At 38.8% G+C, this 13,602-nt stretch overlaps 1 protein-coding gene across 1 annotated transcript; it reads left to right on the top strand.

The window, feature by feature from the left end:
* The first annotated feature begins 869 nt into the window (after positions 1-869).
* On the top strand, positions 870-9,442 carry hand2 (heart and neural crest derivatives expressed 2). The gene is made up of 2 exons (XM_071902761.1): positions 870-1,478; positions 9,305-9,442. The coding sequence occupies exons 1-2, from the start codon at positions 870-872 to the stop codon at positions 9,431-9,433; spliced, it is 738 nt and encodes a 245-aa protein (XP_071758862.1). The 3' UTR covers positions 9,434-9,442.
* Positions 9,443-13,602: the final 4,160 nt, after the last annotated feature.

Genomic DNA, 13,602 nt, shown 5'->3' with positions numbered 1-13,602 from the left:
AAAGCATAACTTCCAGACAATCTCATTCCACTCATGACCTTATAATCGTTTGTGTGTGTGTGTGTGTGTGTGTGTGTGTGTGTGTGTGTGTGTGTGTGTGTGTGTGTCTGCGCCAGCAGGCCTACTTAGCAGGCCCATTGACATTAAGGATAAGTAAACAGACCTTGTAGAGGGAGGAGAGTGAAGGGGGTAGAGGGCTGGGTTTGGGGCTGTCGCTATTGGTTGATGGAGGTCGTGACGTCACAGCTCCCTCCCCGGTAGTAGTAGCCTAGATCAAGCTCGCTCGCTCGCTCTCTCTCTCTCTATCTCTCTCTCTCTCTCTCCCTCTGTATACAGGCGTGCTGGCTTTACCATAGCTCAGTATGAACTACAGTGTTGATCTAGTGCCTGCCCAGACTGGTCCTGCCTTGCCGAACGGTTTTGAGTCTGTCGCCTATTAACACACAGAGGAAGATGAGAAAAAGTTGGACTACAGGAGAGTAGGAATAAGCACGGTGACTCTCTAACAGAAGAAGAAGAACATCTGAGAGGAAAAGGGGTTGTTAGGAAACAGCTGCGGGCCTGCAGGGCCTCTGACTAGTTTAGTTAGGATACTGGTTCACACAGTGGGACTAACTGGGTCCCGGGTTGTTTCTCTCGGTGCCATTAACAAGGCGCCGATGAGGACACTTTTCAACATGCAGACATCTGGACTGGACCGTTGACCTGCAAAGGCAAGCCCACTGCTACAGCATCCCTACCGGACCTGTACGTGCGTGTGTGCGCGTGCGTGCGTACGTGTGTGTGTGTGTGTGTGTGTGTGTGTGTGTGTGTGTGTGTGTGTGTGTGTGTGTGAGTGCGTGCGTGTGTATGTGTATGTGTGTGTCACTATGAGTCTGGTCTCGGGCTTCCCTCACCACCCGGTCATGCACCACCACGAGAGCCACTACTCTTTGCACGCGGCGGCGGGTCGGTGTCACGAGGACACCGGGGCTCCTCCATACTTCACCAGCTGGCTGATCAGCCACGCGGATATGTCCCCCACTGAGTACGGCCTCGCACCCGGCTACAGCCCCGAATACCATGGCAACAGCGGCGGGTCTACCGGCGGCCTGGACCCCCACCATCATCCCCACCATCACCACTACGGACCCGGCGGGATGGTCCCAGGGGCCGGGATCTCGGTGAGCGGAGCCCCGGTAGGCATGCACCACCACCACACACACACCCGGACCGTGAAGCGGAGACCTACGGCCAACCGTAAGGAGAGGCGGCGGACTCAGAGCATCAACTCGGCCTTTGCGGAGTTGAGGGAGTGCATCCCCAACGTCCCGGCAGACACTAAGCTGTCCAAGATCAAGACGCTACGGCTGGCCACCAGCTACATCTCCTACCTGATGGACATCCTGGACAAGGACGGGCAGCACGGAGACACGCAGGCCTTCAAGGCCGAGCTGAAGAAGACGGAGGCCAGGGAGGAGCGGAGGAAGAGAGAGGCGGTAAGAGCACTTTATGGGCTTTATATCTGACACGCTGACAAAAAAAGATATATCTGGCACACTCAAAATAAGTGATATCTGACACACTCGCAAAACGACTGATAAGCCCGTAGGTTATCTGAAACACTCTCAAAACAAGTGATGGGGTAAACCCAGCGGCAATCCCGTTCTCTCTCGTGTGGAGAAATCGTTAAAAGGCCTGGTAGGCTAATTTAATGTTGCCTTGCTTATCGGCGAAGCACACACTTAAAATATTGCCTATATTCAAGACGTTTTCTGAAGGAAAGAAGCCACTCTTCAATTCGGGATAGGCTACTTAAATTCACCAAGCAGCACAGGCCAAAGAGGACAGGAGGAAGAGAGAAAGCAGCAAAACAATTTAGACTAGCAGAGGCTACTACTTTACTTCTTCTGTGATGGACTGATAAACAGGGATGTAGTGGAGGCTAAACCAACTTAAACTCACTTTACCCACCTTTTTATTTAGAATAGAATAGAATAGAATAGAATAGAGTTTAACTCTTGACATGAATATTCATGGCTTAAATTCACTGTAGGCCTATAGCCCATACAGTAGCTACCACGCAGCAATCCACATGAGAATATGGTTTTGTGAGGAGAAAAATGCATAGATTATTGCTTTTCTGAAATATAGCCTAATTGATTTTTGTTTCTATTTGTGGTTGTTTGCCTTATAATAGGCTAATTAGCCTACGGACTGGAGGTCATAGTTTACCACCCTTTAAATTTAAAACTAGCCTGCATTAGGCCCAGTGGTGATAAAATACGTCCGAAGGCAGAGGGGATGGAGGAGGAATAGAGAAACAGTACAATAACATTCACAACATTCCTCCTACTTACTGTTTTATTGATTAAATGAGCCATACGTGCCGTTCTCTCGCGTAGGCATATGGGAGAGAAAATAACGCCAAACTCCATTCATAAATCTAGCAATTTAATGTTACCTTGCTTATCGGCAAACTTATGCAATTTATAAAATATGACTCAACATTTTTCAATTTGACATACATATAGCCCAGGCTATTCTACAAAGCAGAACTTTATTTCAATAGTGTAAACTTTCTGCTTTTAGAATTCATTCGCCTATGGTTCCCACGATTTTCTTCCATCAAAATACACTGAGATGGGCGGTAGCGGACAGTGTGAACAAATTCCCAAAGAAAAAAAAATCCATACTGAATCAAAGTGCTCCTTAGTGGATTATTTCTATGCTGAATTTACCAGAAGATTCTGGGAATTTATTAAATTTATGAGCAAGACAGCATTAAATCGCCACGTTTTTAAAAGGAGACTGGCGTAACGTCCTCTCCACAAAAAGGAACATATCGGGTCTAGGATAACCCAATGAAAATAATGCTAAAATCCCTCCAAAAAGGCTCAGACCAGATGAGAGCAGAAAACATCACTGAAATTATGTTAGAATGGTGTAAAACAGTCGCATCGATTCTTTCTGTGGTAGTCTATATAACGAAATCTTTTTTACAATATCATAGGCTACCGAAAAAATAAAGGAAAGGATAGTCAAAGAGTTTAGGCCTGTGGTTACTAGCTATCCCTATAATTTGACTGAGATTCATATACTAGCCACGAATATATAAGGATATAACTTGCAGCATTCAAAATATAAAACAGTCTCTGGTTTCTGTATTTTTTTGTTTTGTTTTGTTTTACTTTTGGCTATTAGGCTATGGTGGTGTGCCATAGGCCGTTAGTCTGGATGGAAAGAGAAGCGACAGCAAAACATTAGGTCTAACAATACATAGATTTTATAAAGTATACATACGATCTACACACTGTCAACTTAAATTATCATTGTCCAGTAAAATTTCTGAAATAACTAGGAAATAAGAAATAGCCCAACACTCATAACTATAGGAGCATTAAAGTAAACATTAGTTATAATGGTAGGCTGTCAGATAGGCTTACATGTAGCCTACAAAACTAACTCCAAAAAGATTACATGACCATTATTTTCTCTCCTTAACTGATTGATGTGGCTATAGAGCTGGTGCCCAGGTAAACCCAGTGAAACACAGACACCGGGCTGGGTGAAATACAGAGAAAATACCCAGAGAGAAGAAAAAAAAAGCGAAATATTTTATGTGCTGGAATGCCTGACACATATAAGCAAATGGCTGGTAGGCCTAAAGCAGAGAGATAGCAAATAACCTTTATTTGGGGAAAACATTTAAAGAAGGAAAAAAAAAAACTAATGAAAGACAGAAAAATATATTTTCCAATTCTTTATCATAATGGACAGAGTGGACATTTGCCTTCACCAACAACAACAGCATTTCAGTGGTCACCAACAGGATGTTAATGGCCAAAACGCTTATTTTACTCTACAGTTGTGCTATATTACATTATAATACAGGCACTAAGTCAAAATTATAAAGTATATTATCCAACACCAATGACTGTTTAGATGGTGATATCATCCAGGGGGACTTAGAGTCAGAAGTCTGTATTAGTGGTTGCCATCCTCAGATGGCTTGGAGCCAGGAGGGGCCGGGGTCAGCCATATAGACCCACTACTATTATTACCAGCAACACTAGTTTTCATGGTTTTCTTCCTTACAGCCCACTATATTATCTACATAGTTTTGGTCCCCGCTCTGCTTATATTGCCCATATCCGTTGGCTCCAGCTTCACAAGGCTCCTACAGTTGTTCTGGATTTATTATTAAGCACAACCAGGAGCTTTAAACTCACCTAAACTCACCTTTTTATTTACATGACTTGTAGACTTTTAGACTTTAGACTAGCATAAATGCATATGTTAATTCATAGTATATATCATCATAATTAGTAGTATGAAAATGCTGCAAGTTATATAACGATAGCGTTTTAAGGGGAAAAAGCATAAATTAATGTTTTTTTTGTTTTTTTTTCACAGACTGGAGGTTATAGTGTACTCTCCTTTTACTTACCACTACATTAGTGGGTACAAACAGAACTAAGCCATACACAGTCCATGTGTTAGTACCAGTATGTACCAGGACAATGATCAGGCCTATGCTGGTATTTTGTCCTCCTGTGATGTTTCTACATGCTTTAACAAGACTACCAGTTTGTTGTTTTGCCTCACAGTCATCTCATATAGTGAAAGCCATAGTGGAGTCCACCAAATAAAGGCTGTATAACCAAAACCCACTGTCTCGCAGCATATTAAACAGCAGGTGACAGTGAAAAATATGAAGTTTTTTATCTTCATCTTAAAGCTAAACAGGACTAACATGTAAACCATGCTTTAGTCCAACAGAGAAATAACATGTAGACACAAATAATAAATGAGCACATAGAATAGAATAGAATAGAATAGAAAGAATAGAATAGAATAGAATAGAATAGAATAGTTATTTCCTGTCTGTAGCCTAACTAACCCACTGCCTATAGGAAGTATGGAGAATATAATCAAATAGAATACAATACAATACAATACAATACAATAGTTATTTCCTGTCTGTAGCCTAACTAACTCGCTGCCTATAGGGAGTATGGAGTTTAATTGAAGCCAGAAAGCCATTTTCCCCCACGTTTCAACCTAAAATCACTAGTAAATAGGAGGATATAGTCCTGTTAATAACTCATGTCAACTCTTTCATAAAGCTACAGCTCTGGATTAAAATACACACTCACCATTTTTAGCTTAGGGACACTGTCTACTATAGGTGCTATAGTAGGCCCACTACAGTATATACACTATAGTATAACACAGATACACTAGGTGCACTATAATAGTAGTAGTAGTAGTATAGTTTACTAGTAAACACTATAGTAACAACATACACTATAGTAGGCCTATTACACTAATACACTATAGTTTTACATAAATACACAATAGAATAACATACGTACACTATAGTATTATATATAGGCTACTACAACTTTCCATATGCATTGCACTATAGTATACACTATAGTATAACATGCATACTATAATATTCCATATAGTATAACATATAGGCCTAGTATGTAACATAATGGTGTTGTTCCATCCACTGTTTGATGTGGATTTTATTTGTCACCTATTTTAACTGAGGTTGGTTCCAGGTCTGTTTGATGTGGATTTATTTGTCACCTATATGAACCATATAGTTTGTTGTACTACACTGATCATCAGGTTGCCCAACATCTACTTAAGGAAGCGCAGACAACCCTTACGAAGGCAGGGACAAGGTGCTGCTGGATTTTGGATCCATGTCAGAGACGTTCAAATATGAGTATGTAGCCTATTTTAAAGAAGATACTTTCCCTTTTCGTTCCATGCAGGTTTTGATGATCTGGTAACAGTGCAGTGGGGAACTGATTCTAAATGTTAATATTATAGAAAATCTTCTTCTTGAATTATTCATGAGATGAGCAGGGAGACTCAACATAGTTGTAAAATTAGTTTCAATTAGGCGACCTAAATGTCGCCTAATTGACCTAAATTTCTGCTCACTGCTAAATGACCTGGAGGCAAATGGCTGAATTATAGCCGACTTTTTCCATCAACATTAATAGTTAATGTTTCAAAAAATTATACTAACCCTGCTTTTATTTCTGTTGCTGTGTCATTCTGTGCATGGTGGCATTTGGTAGGCCTACAATAGCAAGTGATGTATGATGACGTTTAGAAATGTGCAGGATAGGCTGGATTTGCAGTAGCCTAGGCTAGTTGTTTTACAGTAGTTGTTTCATCATGTGATGCTTTTAGCAGACTGACAAGGATAGTCAGCCTCTAGGAAAGACATTGGCAGTGGTTTTACTTTCGGTGATGTGTGGGCTGTAGACTAAGAGAGCCTGAACCTCTGTAATGACAAATGACTGGAATTGGAAACTGATGTCACGCTTAGACTGCAGGAGTTTGCTGAAATCTTTAAAATATGTGTAAAAATAGTAAAATAAAAAACAAACATACTATAGGGTTTTCGTGAATATTGTAGGTCTAAAAAAATTATAAAATCTATAGGTTTGTTAAAATGTTGGGTAATGCTTTAGTCGATGTGGCGCTCATACGGCATTATAAAGCATTTTAAATACATTATAATTACATTGTGAGTGCATGATAATTATTATAATCAGAGCATAATATAATAAACACAGGCTGAAAAAAATTTAGAGGGTTGAATACTTCATGGGGCAACTGTATAATTAATAACATTAAATTGAATGTAATTTCTAAATGTTTGTCTGATGATTATATTGCAAGAAAAGATTATCTATGCCTCTAATGGGATTATAATCTGATGGTAACTCATAACAATGCGCTTCAGGTAAAGTGTTATTATATAGCATATTCTAATATTTAGGCCCAGGACGCTTTCTACTGTTAAATTGGAACGATATCAATAATCTTCGGTGTGTGTTAGTAAAATCAATTCCGTGTGGTTCATATATAGCCTATAGATATATATATGGCTCCATGTGTGTCATTATTATTATTACTACTACAATCGATGTCCTGCAGAAACCTTGTAACATCAACTTTTCAGAAACAGAGAAAACGGGTTGGTATATAACTTTTTTCTTTTTGTCTTTTATATTAGGCCCCTTCTATGTTATTGCCTACCTTTTACTAGTATTTTTTTTTTTTTGTTCTCAAGTCTGATGAAACGCAGATCATCTCAGTGAGACTACCTGAGAAAATAAAGAATAAATAAGAATAGAAATGAAAAATAGAAAAATGTCGCGGCCTGAATACAATACCATACAGTGCAACACAAAATTACAATAAAATACAGTAAAATCTGGACATCAGCTTGTGGTCTGAATAGACTTCTATATTATTATCCAGATTTAAAGTGATAAAAGCAGGTTTCTGACACACTACATTTTCTGTAATTAGTATCCGGAGTGAACAACTGCAATGTTTTCACCTGTCGAATAAATTTAAAATCAATAAATCCGCGGATATCTTCGTTATAATTATCTCAGATTGCATTTACGCCAATGAAATCGATCTTTATTGTCAGACGTAGCCCCGATACGTTACGTTTTCTCCTGTAACGACAGTAAGCCACCCCGAATTCTATTTAAAAAATCTGGCAGTTTAATGTTGCCTTTCTTGTTGGCAAACGTAGGCTACATGCCTGGTGGAACACGAATAAACAGCTTTTTCAAATCGCTGAGGTCTCCTGATAAATTCGGCATATAAATGATCCACCAAGCAGCACTTTACTTAGGCAAAAGGTTTTTTTTTTGTTTTTTTTTAAATGGTTTTATGGCTTGCTAACAGGGGGACCAGTTCTAAAAGTTTCATTTATATTCTGCTCGGTGGATTAGCCATACATGCCGAATAGAGTAGATCCTACCGATTCAGAAAAGGTGTCAAATCACCTTTTATGATGGAACTAGGCTATGTTTGCGATAGGCTAAGCAAGGCAGCATTAAATTGTCAGATTTTTGAGAGCAGCTTGAGGTGACGTTCTATCTATAGGTCTACAAGAGAAAAATCACGTATCGGCACTAGTTAAGATCCTGAGTAGCCTATCCTGTCCTGGCAGCTGGTAAATTACGTGGGATAGCCCAGTAATTATGGCTGTTGTATTGTACAGTAGAACAAAGTGCTGGGCCGTCCGCCTATTCGTTTATTTGATAGGGACAATGCACATTAACACAGTGCCACTTCAACTGGTTACAAACAAGTTGATGCAACTGATGTTCTGCATAGTTTCCAACTCTCCTCCTAGTCCCTCGTTAGGCTTTTCTTAGATGTATGAATATCAATAATAGGCTAAGAATTAGAATTTGAAGAAAAGAATACTAGTAGGCTATAAAGTGAAATATATATCAGTCTAAATCATTGTCTCTGTGTTGCCCGTAATCTGGTTATTATTATATAATTAGAATATAGTTAGGCTACTATTGTCTTTCAGTGCGTGGCCCATTATGTTAAGCTTACTTTGCTCAGTCACACCATCTTAAAACGTCCACAGGTTATGTAGACCAGATTTAACTATTAGCCTTTCTCCAGACATCTAGTTCATACAGTTAGTAGGTGACTTAACATATAAGTCAAATACCGTACCCGTGTCTAAATCAATCCTAATCTGGTAGTTTTAAGATTAAGCAAAAATCACCACGAGTTTATTTGGAAACCAAGTGTAATATAATATATAGCCTATAATATAACAACAACAACAACAACAGCAACAACAATAATAATAATAATAGTAATAATAATAACAATAATCATCATCATCATAATTAGAATTATAAACATAATAAGCTGACAGTCACCAGTCAGAAATTGGATAGTTTTGGTGGCGAATGATATTAGGTGCACGGACTTTGCCATGTATTGACGTGATACCCCTGTGAGATAGAGGTATTGTTTTTGCTGTGTAATGTTTTTTCCATCCAGCCCCCAGGCAGCCTCCTGTGGTTGACAATGTCGACTATTTCAGTGTTTGACTGATCTTTTCAGATGCCTGTGTTACCATAGGAAAGCTTTGATTTCTACCTGCTATGTCCATCACGGTGCTTCTCTCTAGAGAAACAGATAAAGCTTTGGCAGTTTGACGGAGTCTCATCTGGAAATCCGACCAACAGTGGACATTTTGTTCAGGAACAATTTGTTCATCTTGTTATGTTATTGATGTTGTTCCAGTTGTCAATATTGCCATATTTAGTGTTACAATATTTTACACTGTATTAATGATAACAACAACGACAGGAACAGAAACAACACTAATAATAGCCTAATAATAATAATAATAATAATAATGTTATTACTACTACTACTACTACTACCACCACTATTAGGCTACTACTACTCACTTAATGACAATAAGAATATTAAAAGTGTCTTCTTTCTCCAGGTGGAGGTCCTGAAGACAACATCATCTTCTTCTTCATCATCATCATCTTCATCATCAGTTGGCGATAAGAAGACAAAAGGACGGACAGGATGGCCTCAACATGTCTGGGCCCTGGAACTCAAACAATAGTTCTCTCTCTCTTTCCTGGTCTATTGGACTATTTTCTCCCCATCTCTGTTGTCGGAGAGAATGACGGGACAATATCCAGTCTGCTGAACTGTATCAAAGTCATCTCTCTGTCTTTAACATCGCCCTTTACTTCCGAGAGACCGGTGGACGCCGGAGCTGGACGCCGCAGCTCCGGCACGTTCCGTTCGCTTTCGTATGGCACTAAAATGTGGCAGTTTAATTTTGTGGTCATGCTTATCGGTAACGGGACATAGCTACCCGGTAGTCCTAGAACATAATTTAAGTTTTCAAATTAACTCCCGCGCACTGCACTCTTTGGGTAGCAACTCAAGGGCGCAATGTGCGGGAGTTGATTTGAAATTTTGTGGAAGCCGTTGGCCTCATTGTCTCACATTGGCACCTGCACAATGATAAGAATAGGTCTCACAGAACTAGAATATAATAATAATAATAATAATAATAATAATAATAATACATTCGGCACACCAAGCAGCACTTATAGGCTAAATAAAAAAAATCCTTTGCACTTGGTTCGCGTGTTATTCTCACGTTCTTCTTCCGCCAAAATACAACACCACCGTGTGAACCAACTGTAAAAGTTGACATTTTATTGAAATAGCCTATGTGCTGCATGATGGATTGGAAGTAGCCTATGCCGCATTGAAAAGTGGACCCGACTGATTCATAAAAGCGCCTAAGTCATATTCTACCAGATGTGTAGGCCTATATGTTGCCGATAAGCAAGGCAGCAATAAACTGCCAGATTTTTCAATAGGCTGAACGTTCTCGCCCATTCAAGAGAGAACGGAACGTATCAGCCAGGGATAGACGGAACCATAATACTCTCTCTCTCACTCACTCTCTCTCTCTCTCTCTCTCTCTCGCTGTCTATCTGTCTCTCTCTCTGTCTCTGTCTTTCTCTCTTTCTCTCTCTCACACACACACGCACACACACACACACACGGCGTGCTGTCCTGCTCGCCGCTTTATTTAAGGGAATATATTTATGTGCAATGTGGCCGTTAGAAGGACTGAAGACCCAAACAGCCATTCCATTGAAGGACAATGGAGTAACAATTACTGTTGAATATCTTTTATATGACTACAAGGTGTATGTGAAGTTTTTTCTCTCTCTCTCTCTCTCTCTCTCTCTCTCTCCTTTTGGTTTTACATGTCAGTGACGTCACAGTGTTGACGTAGTGTCTTTGTGATGTGCCATGGTGGGAATCTAAATAATACTAAATAATATAGGATGTAAACAGTGTCATGAATTCAATAAACCACCACACAGTTACGTGTTAACTAATACAAACCAGGCTGATTTATTCTTCTCACACTGACCTCAAGGCGGTTAAAGCCTTCTCTTGCACAAAGTCATTTGAGGTTAAATATATACAATAACGGAGGAGTTTAATATAGGAGTTAAATTACAAACATGGTGAAATTAGCATGTCCTCCGTCAGCCTTAGTAAGGACATTACTTTAGGAAAAAATACACTTTTCAGTGTTAAAATGTTGTTTTACGCAACAGTGAATATGGCTCCTTAGGAATTCAAAACGAAATAAAGAATTAAATAGACAATAATCAAAGACCATGGTGAAAATATCTGTTGATAAAATGTTGATAAAAATTCAGGGATGTAGGGTTATGGTTAGGCTGACATAGGTATCTACAACATAATTTATAGTCTACATCAAATGAAGTAGTATCGAATTGATGTAAACTGTGTAGTATGTTAAGTCACATTATAGGATAGGCTCTTTTAAAGAAAAAATAAAAAGGAAAAAAACATTGAAGATTTTTCTGGGAACCTAATTGGTTTTGGTGGTCGTTTGCCTTATGATAATCACCAGCAGGAGCTCACAATTTACCTTCCTTTTCATTTAAGACTACAACACTTTTGGGGTTATGGTAAAATTGGTGACTTAAGGCTGGGCAACAGAGTTGACGTGGGTCAGTGTCTTTTTAAGTGGTCAAGTGGTCTTTTTAAAGGCAGGAACAATATACATCTTACAATGCTAATAGATAAGTTCACTTCCAACCTGCAGTCAGACATTTTTCTACAGTATTTCTAGAGATTTTCATCATTTATTTAATATCTGGAGCATCCAGATGCAAAGGTGTAATCAGTTTTTCAACTATGGACTTACTACTGGTTTGGCCCACCTACCATCTCTTCAACTAACATTATTTGTTTTAATTTCAGGCTATCAATAATTTTGTAAGAATAGGTGTTACCTCTCACAAATAGTGGATGTTTGTGAACCAAACTCTTTAATGTTTCTTTAAGAACTGTATATGTGCATGTTTATCAGACATCTATATCATCATCATCTACATTCCGTCTGTTTACCATGATCTCTCTGTCTCTCTGCTAATCATATCATGGAAGAAGTGGAAGAACAGGATGACAATTTGTTGCTACAACTTGGAAGCATTCATGTATTTATCATGTTGGAGCACTCATATTTAAGAAGGCAATCATAAATATAACCATTGCTCTGTTTTTGTTATCAGATATCAGAGTCTACAAAAACTCCCACGTCTTACTTGTAATAACGGGAATATTTGCTTCAGAAGCTCATATTTATGGTAAATTCAACATGACGTGAACGCGGCATTAGTACTATGGAACACCCTAAATCACTGGTAATGCCAGTAATGAAATAATATCACTGTGGTATACCTGACACTTCAGCACCAGCCACAGTCTCTATCAGCTGGTCCACATTAAAACCTGGACTGTTCTAATTTTGATTTCTGCTGCTGAACCTGCTGCGACAATGGTCTGTTATAGACAGTTGACAGTACAGTCTGTGTGGAGGTCTGTTTTTATCGGCAGTCTACCAGACCATTCTAAGTGGATGTCTGTTCTTATAGTCAGTCTACCAGTCTGTGTGAAGGCCTGTTCGTATAGCCAGTCTACCATGTGGAAGTCTGTTCTTATAGTCAGCCTACCAGTCTATCTGGATGTCTGTTCTTCTAGCCAGTCTACAAGTCTATTCTATGTGGAGGTCTGTGCTTATAGTCAGACTACCAGTCTATTCTATGTGGAGGTGTATTCTTATAGCCAGTCTACCACTCTATGTGAAGATCTGTTCTAATAGTCAACTGGTCTATTCTATGTGGAGGTCTGTTCTTCTAGTCAGCCTCCCAAGCTATCTGGAGGTCTGTTCTTCTAGCCAGTCTACAAGTCTATTCTATGTGGAGGTCTGTTCTTATAGTCAGTCTACCACTCTATGTGGTGGTCTGTACTCATGGTTAGTCAACCAATCTACGTGGAGGTCTGTTCTTTTTTTTTTATTTAGTGCCAATAGGTACAATACAAACAAATAGGTCAAAGACAGAAACAAACAACAACAGATACAGATACAAAAATAATGATGACAAGACAATGTGTTAGAAGTGTGTTAGAAGTGAATATGGGTGTTGGGCAGAGGGCTACATGAGCTTGTTCTGGGGGGATTAAGCTTAAAATTAGAAGAAGGAAAAGGAGGGGGAAAAATGAAGAAAGTAAGAAAGAGAGAGGAAAAGAGGCGGAGTTATTGTGTGTCAGTGTCTGTGCTTGTATGTGAGATCTCAGGGAAGATAGTCAGGGAGTATGTGTGAGAATGTATGCTATAGTAATGCCATTATCAGTCCTAGTAGGTTGGGATGAATAGTTATAGGAGTAAAATTAAACTAAACCAAACTAAATCATTATTATCATTGGTTAATGATGATAGCAATCGAAATGAACCAGTATTTTATAGGTGATGAATGTAATGATGAATGGAGATACAAATGATTGCAAAAATACATGATTACTGTAGTGATTTTAACAAGAGCTGAACAATTAATTGACAAAAAAAAAATGCATTTCTGCAGCATCCCAGGCACAGAGGCTGCAATTAATTGCTTAAGAGAGTGAGAGTTTCAACCAAATTGAGAAAATAAATAAATAAATAAATAAATAAAAGAAATAAAAATAAAGGTATGCCAATAAATACAATAAACAATAAATAAATAATAAACCAAATAATAAACAATAAACAATAAACCAAAGTAATTACGGAAAAGGGAGAGGAAGAAATGTGTGTTTATGAACTGCTACTGCAATATACAATATATGCGCTGTAAGACATATAATATAGATAATAATATAATATATAATAATATACATAGTAAT

The sequence above is a fragment of the Centroberyx gerrardi genome, chromosome 3 (assembly GCF_048128805.1).
Source record: "Centroberyx gerrardi isolate f3 chromosome 3, fCenGer3.hap1.cur.20231027, whole genome shotgun sequence".
Lineage (NCBI taxonomy): Eukaryota > Metazoa > Chordata > Actinopteri > Beryciformes > Berycidae > Centroberyx > Centroberyx gerrardi.
The sequence above is the reverse complement of the archived record's forward strand: the minus strand, read 5'-3'. Positions and strand labels throughout refer to the sequence as shown.

Coding starts and splice junctions, on each gene's coding strand:
- hand2 (XM_071902761.1), top strand. CDS start 870: ATGAGTCTGGTCTCGGGCTTCCCTCACCACCCGGTCATGCACCACCAC. Junction 1,479..9,304: donor AGCGGAGGAAGAGAGAGGCG/GTAAGAGCACTT, acceptor TTCTTTCTCCAG/GTGGAGGTCCTGAAGACAAC.